Below are 18,375 nucleotides of genomic sequence, written 5' to 3'. Positions count from 1 at the left end.
GCTCATAATCCGAACAGCAATTAAGCATAACGACCAATTGTACCCTTAAGTGCCAGCAAAAAAGTTATAATCTTTACAAGAACAGACATATTTTGCCACAATAAAAAGAATAAAGTCGGATTTTTCCAAGATAACGACGTAATGTGATATTAAAGTCAAAGTTTGAGGGAAGAAGGTCATATTTCAGCAAACATATTTTAAAAAATATATTCTTTATTCTCATATTAGCATTAGCATGTACTGTTGTAAATGACACGACGTAACAATTTTTTGCAAAGTAGTTTGTGGACGCCCAAGCTACAGCTTGTGGACCTCCAGAGTCCCTGGATCCCAGTTTGAGAACCACTGCACTGCAGCACGCCTGTAGCTGTGTTTGCGACACAAATGGTGTGGCATCATAGCAGTACAGTCTAGAGGACCATTAATTCTACTAAAGAGGAGGAGCATGACAAAGTGCACCTGCTAGCTTCAGCTGCTGGTGCTATTGACAAAGCAGAGTTTCTCATATTGTCAGGTGTTTTCTGCAATTTTGATCCTTCGATCAAGACCCACAATTGTGCCCAAAAAACAAGACGGGAAGAGCTTTAAGTTATATATGAACAAGGAAGTGCAATTCCACCAAATGGCCACGGCATGGATTAAGGGCGCTTGGTCTTTTCATACAGAGCTGTGAAAAAGTATTGGACCCTTTCTCAAATTCTTATATTTTAGTTTAGTTAAATATTTCAGATCATCAAACAAATGTAAATCTCAGACAAGTGTTTATTAAGGAAAAATCCTAGGCGGCACGGGGGGAGAGTGGTTAGCACATCTGACTCACAGTTCTGAGGACCGGGATCCAAATCCCGGCCCCGCCTGTGTAGAGTTTACATGTTATCCCCGTGCCTGCGTGGGTTTTCTCCGGGCACTCCGATTTCCTCCCACATCCCAAAAACATGCATGGTAGGTTGATTGAAGACTCTAAATTGCCCTTAGGTTTGAATGTGAGTGTAAATGGTTGTTTGTTTATATGTGCCCTGCGATTGGCTGGCGACCAGTTCAAAGTGTACCCCGCCTCTCGCCCGAAGATAGCTGGGATAGGCTCCAGTATGCCCGCGACCCTAGTGAAGATAAGCGGAACGGAAGATGAATGAAAGGAAAAAAACTTTTCAAAGTTACCTGGCCCTGTGTGAAAAAGTGATGGACCCCTAAACCGAATAACTGCTTGGGCCATCCTCAGCAGCAACAACGGAAATCAATGGCAATGAATCTTTCACATTTTTGGCCCACTATTCCTTGCAGAATTGTTTGAATTCAGCAAAATGGGGTTTTTTTTTAGCATGAACTGCCTTTTTAAGGTCATGCCACTGCATTTCAGTCTGATTCAAGTCTAGACTTTAACTAGGCCACTCCTAAACCTTCATGTAGTTTTTTAAGCCATTCAGAAGTTTACTAGGCCACGCCTATTTATTTATTTTAAATTTTTTTTGCCTGTGTTTACTTGGGACTTGACTCGGGGCTTGAGCGCAAAGACTTGTGACTTACTTGCGACTTGCAAAGCAATGTCTTGGTCCCACCTCTGGTATATTCGTCAGTGGCAGTAAACAGTTGGATTCCAATTGACGAAAATAAACGTCCACTGCAGTGAATGAGTTAAGACAAGCTTTGAGAAATGGCACCTTTGGTCTTATTCCCATGTGGCATTATCATTATTGCACAGAAGTGACAATTTTGTGTCGACTTGTTTATGTATTCCCATTGGTCTGGCTCTATGTTACTATACCACTGTATTTCTTATTACAATAGTTATTAAGAGTTAAATCAGTAATTTACTAAGATATTTTTAAATACAAAAAAATGTGTGAACTAAACCAAATTGTGTTGTTTGGTGGAAACATGGAGGAGCTTGTATTTGTTTACTTTGTCCATATTTGTTCCTTGCCCTCGTCCGCATTTGTCAACCAAACTTTTTTTCTCTTCAAATTATCTTCCCCCCCCGCCCCCCCACTCCCCCACCCAAAGAATAATATTTATTTTATGCATGCCAATTCAAGGGTACATATTGCTGTTTTGTCGGCACTATGCAGTGACAAAAGCCCAAAGATCCTTCAAACATCTTAACAGTTGTCAGATTGTCATATGTACATCATCATATTACATATTGGGTCACCTTGTGAGGGCAGATCCACAAAGATTGTCATGACAGTTCAGTTGGCCAACTATTAACTTACAGTCCCCTCCCAAAGTATTGGAACGGCAAGGCATAGCTTTGTTTTTGTTGTATACTGAAGACATTTGGGTTTCAGATCAAAAGTTGAATGAGACAAAAGTTCAGAATTCCAGCTTTTAGTTCGTTGGTATTTACACAACTCAGGACAGAGCACCTTTTGTTTGAAGCCACCCACTTTTCAAGTGAGCAAAGGTATTGGAACAGACACTATTAAATTAACTTAAAATGAATAAAATTTAATGTTTGGTGGTATAACCCTTGCAATAACTGCATCAAGCCTGCGAGCTATTGACTTCACCAGACTGTTGCATTCAGATGCATTCTTCATCTGAAATGCTTTTCCAGGTCTTTATTGCAATCTCTTTCAGTTCATGTTTGTTTCTGGGGCTTTCTTCCTTCAGTCTCCTTCAGGAGGTAAAATGCATGCTCTATTGGGTTAAAGATCCGGTGATTGACTTGGCCAGTCTAAGACCTTCCACTTTTTCCCCGCTGATGAAGTCCTTTGTTGTGTTGGCAGTGATTTTGGGTCATCGTCTCCCTCATGATGACGCTTCTCCCGATTAGTTTGGATGCAATCATTTTTCTGTAAATTGCCAAACAAAATGGTTTTGTCGACTTCAGAATTCATTCTGCTGCTACCATCATAAGTTACATCCTCAATAAAGATGAGTGAGCCCGTTCCAGAAGCAACCCTGCAAACCCAAGCCATGACATTACCTCCACCATGCTTCACAGATGAGCCTGTGTGTTTTGGATCATAAGCAGATCCTTTCTTTCTCCATACTTTGGCTTTTCCATCACTTTGGTAGAGGTTAATCTTGGTCTCATCAGTCCATAAAACTTTGTTCCAAAACTTTTGTGGCTCATCTCGGTACTATGCGAAATCCAATCTGGCCTTCTGATTCTTTTTGCTGCTGAGTGGTTTGCATCTTGTGGTATCCCTTTTTTATTTCTTCTCTCGGAGTCTTGTTCGAACAGTGGATTGTGACACCTTCACCCCTGCCCTGTGGAGGTTGGCAGTGATGTCACTGACTGTTGTCTTTGGGTCTTCACAGCTCTCACAATGTTTCTCTCATCAACTGCTGTTGATACCCTTGGCCGACCTGTTCGATGTCTATTGCTCAATACACCAGTCGTTTCTTTTTCAGGACATTCCAAATTTTTGCATTGGCTATGCCCAATATTTGTGCTGTAGCTCTGATCGAATTTCCCTGTTCTCTCAGCTTCAAAATGGTTTGCTTTTCTCCCATCGACAGCTCTCTGGACTTCATGTTTGCTTAACAGCAAATGCAGTTTTCGCAGGTGAAATCCAAAGCCAAAAACAAGCACTATCTAATGTTTAAGCTATCAATCTAAAAGGCAACACCTGAGCAACTAGAAACACCCATCAGTCCTGTTTCAATTATTTTGCTCACTTGAAACGTGGGTGCTCTTTCCTGAGTTGTTTAACACATCTAGATGTAAATACCATGAAATAAAAGCTCGAATTCTGAACTTTTGTCTCATATTCATCTTTTGATCTGGAACCCAAATGTCTTCAATATACAACAAAAACAAAGGAATTGATGTTGCCGTTTCAATACTTTTGGAGGGGACTGTAAGTCTACAGGAAATTAAATCATAAACAAAATTAGAATGTTGGAAAAGCAGTAAAATCAACAGGCATTTTGCAGTGTGTTATTGCTATCTTTGTTGTCCAGGCCTTTTCGGGGACAGTGGTGGAAAAAGACCCGATACCCTTGGCTGTTCCTTTTCTTACCATCGGTCCTCCGGCGCTGCCAACCATCATGGAAAGAAAACTGGAGGAGGTAGCGCCTGATGAGGAGGCTCCTCAGCCACCTGTAAAACGGGTGTCTAAGTTCAAAGCTGCCAGGATGCAGCACAAATGACACTCTGGGGTTTTTACCCAGACAAACCACAAATCATCTTTCACACTTCATTACACACTCTTAACATGATTCAAGTCCAGAACAGACATTCTTTCATTCAATATAAAGGTTAGCCAACTTTTTCAATGTTGTCTGTCTTTGATGCTTGCTATTTGGTTCTCTTTTTGCTATTGATTATTTTGCAGCTTTGCCTCTTAGGACTACTTATTCCAAATCATGTGCCAGCTATAGCTCACCTTTCTCCTGCTCTCGACCTACTGTGCGTATACCTTTTCTTTATGACTATTTTTTTGTTGAAACAAAACAAAAGATTACTTATGGGAAAGGAAAATAAATGGTTTTGCCTACAAGTTGTGGTCCCTATTTTTGTTTTTAAATTATTATTATTATTATTTTTTATTTTTTTTACTTTGACTGGGTTCTGGCTTGGTTCATTGTTTGCAGACCGCTTGTCGTGCTTTATGTGAGGATTTGTCAGGAACCAAAATGATGTTATGCTGCATAGTAATACCATGTCAGGGTGTCAGGCATATTACAGAACGTAAACCGTGAAGGTCTTTAAACTGATACCGCCACATAAAAGTGACCTCGTAAACCCCAGTGCCATAATTCTTTTCTCCTATCCGCACTACTGTCAAACTCACAGTCAAACTCTACATGGAAAAATATTGCCTAAAAGCTAGTTTTTATTATTATTATTTGTATAATTCTAAAGATTATAGCAAAGCAGTGAGAACAGTGCACAAAGTATAGTTTGCAATTATGTCTCCCTAAAAACAGAAGCCAGAGAAAATCACACCAAATTTGAGGCTCATATGAATTGGAAAAGTAAAGACTCATGATCTCTTGTTATTGTAGTTATTTCTAAGATTAAGTTTCACAATTCAAAATGAATATAATCCGCATTGTTGTTTAATCCGTTGATGTTGAACGGTTCAATGTTTTGTAACAAACTGGTATTTGCCGTTACTCAATGGCACTCTCATGTGTCTTCAACCTTTGTGATTTTGAGGCAGATAATTCCTTAGATGCGACCTAATAATGTGTGTGGACTGAATTTGTACTTGTATTGTTTTTTAAAAAACACATTTGAACTCTCACGCCACCAAACTTCTTTTCTCACAAGCTGCTTTGATTAAATCCGTAGCTTGTGAGCTTGAGAGGCTATATCATTGCCCTTTTTAGTTTAACGGTGGGAGTGCAGGTCTCTGATAAGAAGCTTTTAAACAGATTCTCAGGTGACTCGGCCCTTATTTTCCTTCCACTGGATTATTTCACCAATATGAAAATCCAGGTAGCATGAGACAGATTAGGCAATGTTTAACATGCTAACGTTGTGCTGGTGAGACACAGATCAATGGTCTTAATGTTGGGTAATCTTCGAAGGTGTATGCTCGAACACAGCAGAACTACTTTTCAAAGAAAATGAGCACATAAACTGGGATGAAACGCACAAAATCTACATTTCAGGGATTAAGGGGGATTTTAAATGCGCGATTATGGATTCAAACAGGTATTGTTATCCAGACAGGTGCTCGGGCCTGAAAGGGGAAGCCAAACCTACAAATGTCAAGGACATCGAAGAGCAGCCAAGTATATCTGCTTATTTTAGCTTGTGATACGAAATATTTAACTGCAAAGTGTTAAATAACCGCCATTCACACTTGCGTCCTGTAAAGCAAGTGTTGCATTTTCTACCACTAATGAGCCTCAGGTGGAAGTGGGAGAACGTGTTCAGGGACTTCATGTGATCCATTGTCCTATGATCCAGGGTGATAGCACAGCTCGGCAGAATGTCACACTCAAATGCAGTGCAACGACTGAACTTTAACTTGTTACCCCCTTCTAAGAAACTTGTATATGTTTGGCTCAAACTATTCTTATAAACAATCAAAGAGGGGGAGTGTAGCCAAAAATAGTACTCAAGTAAGAGTACTGTTACTTTGAATGATATGTTAAAAAAAGTTAAAAAAAAAAAGTAGTTATCAAAATAGTTACTTAATTATTACTGGTGAATGAAAGAACTGGCAAATAAATGATGATGATTATTCTTATTTTTTTAAATGGGCGTGAATCAGAAATATGAAATGGGAATATGCAAATTTAAATTGTGCCCACTATCCTTTTTTATAAAATGACTTACCAGGGCAAATTCAACCACAGACAGCGGTTTTAAATTAACTTTGTTTACACACATCAAACAGGATCGTTGGCTAACCAGCAAAAGATAATTAACCATATAATTATATGTAATTATTATATATATTGAATTGAACAGCTTGGATTCCCCCGCATTTATCAGCAATGCTGGCATCAGTTTAACTCCTCAAAAACAATGAGTTCTGCCAACTTACCACTTTCAGCTCTATCTTTGTGACTGGCAAAAAGTTGGCACGACGAGTGCCGTAATTGCACGCAGGCAGGTGTTGGTAATTTTGTGGACCGGTGCACCCCAGCCATCTGAAAAAGGAACAAGTGCGCTGTTGTGGCTGTAAGCACAGCAGACTTCAATCCTGTCCAATCAAAGGGGGTCCTCTCATTGCCTTTAAATGTGGCGCGCTAGAAGTGCACGGACAGACTGACATTTCAGAAGAAGAAACTGATTTGCTTGAGTCAGGGAGGTCGAAGTACACAAAGTGCATTTATTAGGAACTGCAAGCAGATCTCCACGGGCGGATAATGTCAAGGAGATGACAAATATTTGCGTTGTCAAATGGGCACTTGGAGACCGCCCCCGATCGTTCTTGTGCAGTGTGACAAAACATATTGTATTCTTTTGAATTGTATTGAATTATATCATTACTCATTACAACAATTGTTTTTGGGGGGGGGAAAGACTGGAACGGATCAATGGCATTTCTATGAATTTCAATGAGAAAAGAGGATCTTAGAGAATAGTATTTTGAATTAGGAGTGTGGTCACAAAATAATCAACTTGTATCTCAAGGCACTGCTGTAAAACGTATGTTGCATTAACACTCATCTGAGAAGTACAATTTATCCAAAAAGCTACTTGAGTAAATGTCAGGGAGTAAATGTAGCTCGTGACTACTCACCTCTGCAAATAATGTCGAGAAAGACATTAACATTTGAACAAAATCGTGTCAGTGGCCCGCAGCCCAATAGAAGGAGGCAGAACTCCCGTCATTCCATCCATCCATCCATCCTTAGCCTGCAAATTAGTATTTGGCATGATGGCTTTGGTACACTTGGTACATTTGCACAATCTAATGAGATCCCATAGAATGAGCTTTTATCAATAACACGAACTTCTTCTCCGTGCCTGGCCATGCTGGCAAATAGGGCAGCAATAAACCTCCACCCCTGTGTCTGCATTGGCCTTGTCCCTGGACGCTTCCCCATTTTTTGTTCCAAGCTTTTAGTTCGCCTACTTTCCTCTGCCAGGTGTTCTGTGGTCTTCCTCTTTTTCTTTATCCTTCGGGGATCCAATGGAGCACTGCCCTTGAGATGCGGTCTTCTTCTGTTCTGAGGAGGTGTCCTATTTATCTCCACCTTCTTCTCCAAAAATTGTCACCGACGATCCTTGTCTGTGTCTGTCGAGGACGACCAAACTATTCTCAGAGTTCTTCCAAGGCAACTTGTGTGAAACACTTTTCGTTTCTTCGACATATTCGCTAGCAACCAACTATACCGTTGGTTTGAACGTACACAGCTCTGGTCGATTCCTAAATCGTTCGTAAGCTATATCTTTACGAAGATACTTTGCCGATTTTGCTACTGTGATCGTTGTTTGCAATCGTGTCGAACTGAACTGCATCATATTGAGAGCTGTTTCTAAATGTTGAAGTCATCTCCTGACGCTAAATAGGTCAACCGAAGTATTATCACTCTACAGTCGAGTTGTACACCTCTGTGGTCAGCCCCTCTACCTTGTGTCAACCAATCGGGTCCCTCCGGCCACTCGTCATGTCCAGGGGTTCCTCGTTGTCTTGTCAGTTTGCTTGTATTTACTTCGCTGGTTTCTTCTCAGTCCTGCTTGGATCCTTGTCGTTTGCAGTCTGTTCCTGAAAGGCGTGCCATGGTTAGTTTACGGCTGGTGTTTTTTTTTTTTTTTTTTTTACTTTGAACCTTGTTTTTGAGACTTTTGTTCATTTAGTATTTCCTTTTCCCTGGGCCTTGTTTGGCTCTTTTGAGTTTTCGGGAAATAAAACCTTTTTGAGATTCGTGCTGCTTTGGGATCTATGTCGCGAACCCTGCCAGGAATATTTTTTGATACGTCTCAATAAATTGTTTGCTTTAATTTTGTGAGCGCTGTGCTATCTCTCACCGCGGTCACAAAATAATATTGTGCGATAATTCAATATTAAGTGCCTCTAAAACTTGTGTAATAAAGTTGTGTACGCGGTAGTGGCGTGTGCCTTAATTTGATTCTTGCTTTCCCAAGGCAAGCCTTTAGAAGCAATTCAAACCTTTTCTGACAGTTTTTCAGGAGTAAGCATTGTCATCATGAAGACATTTGGGTCCAGTCACCCCCCCCACTGCAAGACCTCAATCTATCAAGAATGCAACCGGGGTTGACTTCTTTACCTCTCTTGTCTCCCGTGTCGTCAGCTGTAAATGGTCCAAAAAGAAGTAAATAGACATATATATATATATATTATTTTTGTTTTTTTGTACTTATTTATTTATTTATTTTTGCAAAGTTAGGACCTCAAAGATCTGTTTTGAAATGTAGGCAGCAGGCCTAGGGTAAAAGTAAAAAGTCGTCAGAAAAATATCGGCTATTAAAAAAAAAAGTCTGCAATAACGAAGTATTTGTACTTCGTAGCCTTCTCCCCACAAACTGCCGTCCACCGTAAAGAAATGTTCCCATTTGTGCTGTCCGTTCGCCTTGTAAAAGCTCCGAGCCTCACAACAATTGTTCATCGAGGTCAGATTGAAGGCAGAAAAACGATCGCTTCAAACTTGGCTGAGTCGTATTAAGCTTAAAAAAAAAAAAAAAAAAAAAAGAAGATTGCTCCTCCGTTTAGTAGGCTTCATATTCGCCCCGATTTTTGGGGATTTGTATTTATTAATTGTTTTCCCCACCGAGCGTCCTATTTGTGCACTTCGCCTTGCCAGACGTGACGCGCATAATATATGGCAAGTGCGAGCGACGCACGTGAGCCGGGATGGACGCGCCGCCGCACATTTTGACGCGCCCGCGACGTCAGCGTCCAGATCCGACGAGGGAGACGCGCGGCTCGCGAGCACAGACCATCCCGAGTCCATTTGGAACATTTGCTTACCTGCTATCCTCCGACGGAAATACAAAGGGCAGCGAAGAGTGCGAGTCTTGAGCCCTCGTAGTGTAGACTTTTATTATTAGTAGTATTATTATTTTCATATATATATATATATATATATATATATTTAGGAGCAATCTCTCTCTCTCTCTCTCTCTCTCCCCCACCCCTTCTCTCTCTCTCTCTTCTCTCGCTCTCTGACTTCCGCCTTTTCTTTAGCGACAGCGCGTCCAGCGCTCATCATCCACACCGATCCATCCTTTCGGCTTGACGCCACCTGCTCAAGTCAGGTAAGACTCGTCACCAAGTTGCGTCCTTATTCGCGAAATGCGTCTTTACAAAGTAGTTATCATCTTCGTAATGGCTTCTGCAACTGTTTGTTCTTGGATGTGCCCGCAATTGTGAACACGCAGCCACAGTTGATTTTATACATATATATATATATATATATATATATATATAATGTAATTTTATTATGATTATTAAAAACAACAACAGCAACAACAGTCATGCTATGCCCATGTGTCATTTATGGAACGTTCAACTCTAAACATACTTGAAACAAGTTGGGAGCATGCAGAAAAGCATTCAGAAACAAATGTGCAGCATTTAGGTTTTTTCTTTTCAAATGTTGTTCACTCTTTTGTTTGTTTGTTTTTAAAGCGGCAGGTTTTTAAGTCTTCCTCTCATCTCCCTTGTCACCTGTACAGGGTGGCACAGCCCCCTTTTCAAAGCCCCCCCTTAGCCTCTTGTCCCCCTTCCTCCTGTTTGCAAATGCTCTCCTTTGAAGCGATGATGCCCCATCTGTCATATATGAGCAAAGGGAGATCACGCTCTGCTCCTCTCAATTACTGAATTCTCCTCGTGCCAGCTCCAGTGGGACAGGAGGAGGAGCAGGTGGGTGGAAGTCAGTGCGATCAATCAACATGAAATATTCAGCTTTGAATATGCACATCATTTACTCGACGACCGTTGCCCTTGTTGGAATAGTTGTGGCAACCCCCAAAATAAGGCTTTTCACATGCGACGTAAAAGAAGCTACAAGTGTTTTCCCCTTTTCTTTTTTCGTGATCTTTACATCGGACAAACTGCGCGCGGTTTGAAACTGATGAGGAAATTGGGCAAAAAAAGGGGCGGAGAAGGGAGGAGATGGAAGCGCATCATCACGGCCTCGTTCTCATTATGCCGCAGTGCACTCACGTAAGCGCACAAGACAAAAGCTGGGCTCGGCAACTTTCTTCCCCCCCCCCCCCCCCCCCCCCCTAACCGTCACACTTGTTTGAACACAGGGCACATGATTTGAATAGCAGTAATCCATGCTGAAATCAACAGGCCATATGAACTTTTTGGCACCTCACTGAGTCGGATTTTCTCTCGCCAAACAAACGCCTAAGCTCTTTAGACCCTCGGCTTAAAGTCACTCAGTTATTTGTCTTCCCCGTACTGTGGCAACGTTACAGAGAGCATCTTAACCTTTTCTGGCCACTCTAACTCTTCAGGAAACTTTTAATCTCCCCAACGGCTGCTTTGTGACAATAACAATATCTTTTGGATTTTGCCTCGTGAAATTCGCCCGAGTACCATGGCCCTAAGTATTTGATCTATGAGGCAATACAGTGAAAAGCATAGCCCCATGATATGAGAACACAACTGTGAATAATTAATAACCTTGGTCCCAATTCCAGGAAAACAATAGCATATTGTAGGAACGCTGCACTAATTTAACTAGAGGAGAGAGGGGGGCGGGGGGCTCGAAAGAACTTTGGCAAAATATAGAATGCATTGTTAATAGTATGACTTTTCTTGCATTTGCCTTCACCGCAGCTATCTTTTCACACAGTGTTAAATACAGAAGTGTGAGTGCTGCGTGCTGTCGGCTGCAACGTGTTTGCATTTGAGACTAATCAGAAGCTATTAGATATCCCTTTTCTCACCTGCTGGCACTATGTGAGGTGGAAGTGCACATGCAGGAAGCTATTTTCCACAGGCCTCCTCTCCGGGCTGTCAGCTCCCATTAAGGCGGAAGGTGTCATATCTGTAACGCAGCTGAGTGCAGATGGCAGAGCGGAGGGGCTGGCTCACCGATTTAAACAATGATTAATGAACAGAGATGGAAAACAAATTACATCGGACTATTGGAGGCAGGGAATTGTTTTTATGAAAATGTTAATTGTTTCTGCCAGGCTGATACCCGGAGTGGGGGAAGGGTGAAGCGAGGGCAAAGCAGCCGCGCAGCCGAGGGGCTACTGATAGGGCGTCTACGACCCCCCCCGGCTCGGCCTATTGGCGCGTCCTCGCGTGCGACGTTTAATACCCTACCCTGGCTCGAAGACCGCTAATGTGCCGTAACTTTCGAGGTTTGGCTTTTTACGACAAACCCCGTGAAGTATTGTCGCCCACCGCTGCACCAATTAGCGTTACCTCTAATAATAAGTGGTTGTAAGTGATGGGAGAAGCCGCTTGTGTTCTAGTTGTAATTATTGCAGGCGGGTGCAGCTGCACTACTTAGGGAGAGGATGATAATTATTTTTCTTTTTTCTTTCTTTTTTTATTTCCACTGCGGGTTGATTTTTTAAGAGCATCATACACTCATCAGAGTAATCAGGAGAGAGTGATTAGTGAAAATCCACGAGGCTAACAGCTGCCACATTAAACACTCGCCTCTGTTGCCAACACACAGAGCCGCTGCACATAGGACACAGGCCGACGAGGCACTTCACCTTCAATGCCGTGTGTGTTTGTTAGAAAGTCAAGGCCGCAAACACGCAATTAGAATAAATAAAGATTCTCATGAAAAGGCAAGTTGTTGTGCACCAAGGTCGAGCTGCCGTGGTGCGCCTATTGACAAGGAGTATAGGGAGTCAAAGTTTGATAGGCCACTGGAGGTGTGATATCAAGGTAGTTGCTATGCGGCGACCTTGCGCTCCAAACTTTCATGTTTACCAAAAGGAGCACATTTCTAAGACGCAGATGTTAGTGTAGGGGTTCACACGGCTGAATGTGAATGTGACTGACGGAGGACCAATCGAGGGTGCGGCTTGGAGTCACTTGGGATAGGCTTCAGCTTTCTTGTAAACCCGATTATAATACGCGTCATGGGAAATGGACGGATGAATGGATGTTGTACAACCGCGCTGTCCGGTGCGCGTGGCTTGCCGCCGTGGAAGGCCCGCTTAACTGGGGGGTTAATTCTCTTAGCCCAGATGTTGCCTGAGCACAGTCCTGAGATCCTACTGGGTTGATGAGCTCAATCAGTGGAATGATGAGAAGATGATTTTGTCCCTGTAATTACAGTGTGTAAACTACTTAGCTAGGATTGCAAAGGAAGTCATTTTCTAATTACGTCGGTACCCCGTTGTCTAATGGTGGATGTTTTGTTGTTTTTGAAAGAGAGAGGGGGTAGGTCGAAGACGAAGAATATGCGCATGTGTGTTGCTGCGGCAAAAAAACAAAACAAACAAAAAAGAAGAAATAATAATAAAGACAAAAATAAAAACCATCATGAAAGCAAGATGTCTGCCAAATGGGGGTTCATTGAATCATCAGCCCAGTTAATGTGCCTTGGATTATACTCTTTGTTTGTCATTTTTTTTTCTCCTGTCGATGCCATAGCTTAATGAGATACTGTAAGTGGCATTACCCGACTCCTGCTGTGGTTTTGTGATGACTCGTTTAATGTCTTTTGTTTTAGTGCCTCCGAGTGCTTTGGCAAGTGAAAGTCAACACATCTCCAGTTTCCCCCGTTTTCTCCATCTCCGTGCCACTTTGCGAATAAGGCCCGTCGTTCATATCGTGCAAATGTAGTCAAAGGCACTTGCTGAGTTCAATGAAATGGCAATGGCAGTTTACAGGGGCGATCCTGCTTTTTTGCACTGTGGGACAGGAAGTTGCACAAACCATGTCAGTGTGTTGTCACCGGCCCAAAAAGATTCATTCTCTGCGATCTCTGTGAGTTCTGTTGGAGTTGGCAGCGGTCCCGCGGGGGCCCAGCCATCTGATGCAGGCCCGCACCATGTGGATTGGCTTGTCTTGCGCAAGGCATCCCCTACGCACGCCGTACTGTTAACATAGCCCATCTTACGCCAAAAGCTTTGTTTGTGTCCAGGAAGAACAGGTGGCCTGTGCAAACACCAGCAACTGTTTACACATCAGTGATTTAAAATACATTCTATATACACATGCTCGAGTGTGTATGTGTGTGTTACTGAGAGAGAGAGAGAGAGAGAGAGTGGGTTAGAGAGAGCGAGACTACACGTGTGTGTGTGTGTGTGTGTGTGTCCTTGCATGCACAAAGACACTATTTGATGAGGGAGTATTAAGGAGACAGTGTTTGTATTACTTTATGTGTGTACTATTGCAAGCATCCCAGGAAGCTAATGAATGCAACGTTTATATATGACACACTGCAGCAAGGTTAGGACACTCTGCATGGTTCCTCCTCTTTAGAAACTTTGTAGTTGCCTCTTGCGCAGATGAGCACAGTTTTAAGGAAATGTAACACTTGGCATCAAAAGTGCAAATGCAGATAGTTATGTCTTTGGTTTTGAGCCTACATTGCACTCTGTCTGTCCCATCTATTTCTAGACGGGTTTACCACGCAAACGTAGTCTCATGTACTCAATCAGCAATACTGTGCATTGACAACCCGATTTGATCGAAAGCGTCCTTGCACCCGACTCTCAAATAATAATAGTATGGCAACTGAAGGGCCACAAACACTGATTTCTAGTCATATGTCTTACAGTTTTACATCCACAACAAATGTGTGTGCATTCCTTTATGAGTTCTTTAGCTATTACTCACAAGGAGCTAGTTTGTCAGTGCTGTGTATGCTCTTTCTTTGCTCCTGCAGTAATGAATGGCGCCGGTTAGACTATTCTATCTCCGTCAGGCATTTTTGGGGGGCCTACAGAGAAGCCCCTATAGGCTTTCATTAATCTGGTTGTCAGAAAGTGTATGGGTGCTATCTTTTGTCCGGGTCAGGGTGGGCAGCTGCGTTACCACTGGCCCCAGCACCCTGACAGGACACTCCACAGGATGGTTGGCTGGCTGATTGGTTATGTGCGTGCGAAACCATACATAGGGGGCATGTCGTACGGCAGCCAGCGCACGAATTGACTTGGTGATTCCCGATGGAACCGTTGTTGCATGTAGACGTGGATGTCAGAAAATGTGAGCTTTTTTTTTCATTTTGAAGTTGGCAGTCTCTTGCATCAACACGTACAGCACCTGTATCACAAACAATACGAAAAGATGGACATCCATTACATTATCTTTTGCGTGCCGGAGCCTATCCCAGCTATCTTCGGGCGGGAGGCGGGGTACACCCTGAACCGGTCGCCAGCCAATCGCAGGGCCATTTTTAAATCAACTAATTAATCAGTGAGAGATTTGGCACACACAAAAAAAACATTTCTCTTGCTTCCAACTTTTTTGAGGACTGACTTCATGAAAGTATTATATGGAGAGTGCAAGGACGCTGTCATAGCATGGTGTATTTGTAGTATGCAAATAGTTCTGTGCCAAAGGCCACCGCAAGCCTTGCTCTTTTAATTACCTTTTTACGCAGCAATCATTTTGATGGATAAGATATATCGTAGATAAATGCGATACCAATGATATTAGAGTCCAGTTCCATTTGTTTTTGGAGAGGCAACTTTCTCACAATTAGTTCTGCAGCTTTTTGTCTTCTTCTTGCAAAAGCTTTAGTTGTAACCGTGCACTTTTTCGATAATAGTCACTGTTGTAATGCATGTCTTAAAACAAATAACTGTCCGACTAATAAAAGTGTGATTTTACACCGAAAGCTTATCGCATTAATACTTGTTCTTCTGACTGTTTCTGATTGAATTCTAATAAAAAGTCTGAGCAATTGTGTGGTAATTATAGCATGGCTAAACCAGCACATCTAATAGTCGCATGATGCTTTTTGCAAAAATACGTTCCATACTTTAATCATTATTTCTTCCGTAACCAATGTTCAGTTCCTGACTGTAGGTATAATGACAACATGTCCTGCAAGCACTGAGCAGCCACAACATTATGAGCACTTGCACAACATAATGATATCCAATACAAGAGCTGTATCAAATATTCTACCGTTACAAATATAATAATCATTTTGCATGACATTATCAAAGAAGTACAGTATTGTCATTTAGGATGAAAGTTGGCGTTTGTAGTGGTGTAGAACTGGGCTGCATCTGTTTCTACGATGTTGGTTACTATGATTAATTGCAAGAGAAGTACAACATTCTTAGCAACAGCTGTGAGTGCTGTGCAGTACAGTGCTCCACCACAATCAACATATTGTTCAATTCACACTGTACTTCTCAACTGTGAGCATGACTATTGTTTAAACACAGACTAGCTGATACTGCTCTTGTATTCTATGATCCTATTATATTGTGCAAGTGGTCATAATGCCTGATGGCTGGTCAGTGTACAGCGGAGACTCCACTATTTGCAGGGGATAGGGACCGAGCCAATCGTGAATTGCCGTGAATAATTGATGCTCCCCTAAAAGTGATTAAACTATAACTGCGTATATTGATAGTTTGAACCATAAGTATACCACAGGCACACACTTCAAGTGCTTACAAACATCTTAGTCGACACCTTACAGCTGAGCATGTAGATGCACGATGTACGCTACCTCTACATAGGCCACACATTGACAATTCTGATGACGATGATGAAGAATTGCTGTAGCGATGCAGTCCGCTGTAAAACAATGAACAATTGACTGCACGGCGAGGTGCAGGAGTAGCATCCATATAGCCACGAGTGCCGACGCCCCGGTGGGGCGGCCTGTGCTGGTGGGAAAGTCTGCTGCTCTACAATGGTTAGGACAACGCAAATTGGTGGCTGCAGATCGCTCAAGCAATGTTCTGCTGAGATATTGTAACAGATTCCGCCGGTTCTGATGCTGTGTTTAGTCCTAGTTTGGTGAAGCTATTGTGGGCCAAAGCATCAGATACGTGCGCTGCCATTTTATCCATCCGATCCCAGTGACTGTAAATCCCAAATCTAAAATGCTGTTAGATTTGTGACTGGATGAGTGCGGCGCGGGGCTGCGACCAGAGCGAATGAGCGTGTGTGTAGACAGAATTCGGTTCCGCCCGCACACAACAAAGCTTCTGCCTTCCGCCGTGGAAGTTTGATTGAGTGGAGATTTGGTCGAGTGGACAACTATCAGGATGATTTTTGGCAGTGTTTACGGCCAACAGTAACTGTTCGTTTTCTCAATTCAAGAAATGCTACAATCCATTAAATGTCATACAAATTATAGACAGTTTCAGACTTTTTTTTTTTTTTTTTTTTTTTTTTGCCACATTCCAGAAAAGTTTTTCTGCCCCGAGATAGATTCCTAATTCAGTAAAGGTGTAAAAAAAAAAAAAAAATTCCACAAATGCCGAACCGCGAATGTGCAGTGGTCCAACAGTTTACGGCCATTGATAAAACAAGACAGCCAATGGTGGCTGAAAACCTGTGCGTGCACAGTACTGCCCGTTCTATAGCTGAATCAATATTTATTCCACAATGAATTCAACTTTCAGTTCCTGTAGGTAAAATGACAGTCTCCTATATACGGTACACTATGCTTTGTCCATTTTCCACGGCAAATCCCGTTCATAGAAACATGATTGCATTGCCAGATTTTGTGTCCTCAAGTCACAAAAGGGACTTGATTGACTTGAGCAAGATTTCCAATGGCTTACCATTTGTCTTAAACGTAATTGCTTTTATTCATAAAGCTTTAATTTCTATGCATCATTTACATTCTGCAGTTTACTGAAGCTGTTTGTGGTGCATGTTGTGTTCTGCTCCACCAGCCAAGCAAATTATTAATGCTTTGCATCTGCTGGTAAAAAAGAAATTTGCACTTCTGATCTATAAATTTTATTCATGTGCTTCAGTGGTGTCACCTCACTATAGATTTACAATACTGTCCATCCATCCTAGCTGACAATATACAGCAGCAACAAAGTTAAAAGATTACATCTACACTTTGCTTGTTGATTAAGTAGCTAACAATTCCATTTGTCTGACAGCAGTAAAAATAAATGCGGCAATTTTTGATATGCTTACAACTAAAGTAATCCGGAATGCGCAGTTCCCACAGCTTGTTTAAATTTGTGTTCCATTTCTTCTCCTTTATTGCCTGCTTGTAATCGCACCTGCTCCTTGTTCGTCAATGCGCCGCCCTGCCTGAGAGGTGCTGCTGGGAGATGATGTTTAATAGCGTTCAAGCACTGCGAATCTGCTCCAAAACCCCCCCCCAAAAAACAGCCTAATACTCTGTGACAGAAGGAAAACACCTGATGGCTCCGCACGCTGCTCCTAAACACAGAATTCCTGCAATTCCACACAGACGCGAGTGAAGGTTTTATGCTGCAATGCTTAGTTAGTCAGAATCCATTTTTAAAGATTTTGTAGTATCATATTATGTGGCAGACATGATTTGATCGGGGTTGCATATAATTTATCAGTATATATATATATATATATATATATATATGTTTTGTGTACAGCATCTTCATCGTCACCACATACTACGTAGGCAGCAGGTTGAAAAAAAAAAAAATAGAAATTTGGTCTCTCATCAAATCTTTTCCGAGAATGACTGTGGGGGTTGCAATCGTTTTATTGGACAGGACCGACGTATGAAAGAGCATATGTGAATTGCCTGTTAAAGGAATCATAAATGGCGCCCTGCTGTGGTTTCATGACAAAAAGGCAATTTGATCGATAGTATTGATTTGGGCGCACACTTCAGATTGGATATTGTTTAGCACATTGGATGTACAAGGCTGCAGTCTTATATTGCCATTAATAGAGGCCACTGCAATAATAGCTCAAATTACTGTAATCCTTCGCTCTGATTACATGCGCACGCACACCCCCCAACACACACACACACACGCACACGCACACACATACCTGTGCTGATTATTTGAACGGAACATTGAGGTTAAATTGCACGCACACGCACACACATACCTGTGCTGATTATTTGAACGGAACATTG

The 18,375-nt window shown here is 42.0% G+C and overlaps 1 protein-coding gene across 2 annotated transcripts in view; it reads left to right on the top strand.

Annotated features, from left to right (window-relative positions):
• The window catches only part of uri1 (URI1 prefoldin like chaperone), a 28,967-nt gene that overhangs the window by 9,339 nt on the left and 1,253 nt on the right, over positions 1-18,375 (top strand). The window contains exon 11 of one of the 2 annotated variants that reach the window (XM_061676765.1): positions 9,564-9,634. In XM_061676765.1, the coding sequence (XP_061532749.1) occupies positions 9,564-9,634 (71 nt within the window). Of the gene's footprint in view, positions 1-3,909; positions 4,449-9,563; positions 9,635-18,375 lie in introns of those variants that run through there. The other variant, XM_061676766.1, reaches the window with a different exon arrangement.

The sequence above is a fragment of the Phycodurus eques genome, chromosome 5 (genome assembly GCF_024500275.1).
Source record: "Phycodurus eques isolate BA_2022a chromosome 5, UOR_Pequ_1.1, whole genome shotgun sequence".
Lineage (NCBI taxonomy): Eukaryota > Metazoa > Chordata > Actinopteri > Syngnathiformes > Syngnathidae > Phycodurus > Phycodurus eques.
This window is presented reverse-complemented; position numbering and strand designations above follow the sequence as displayed.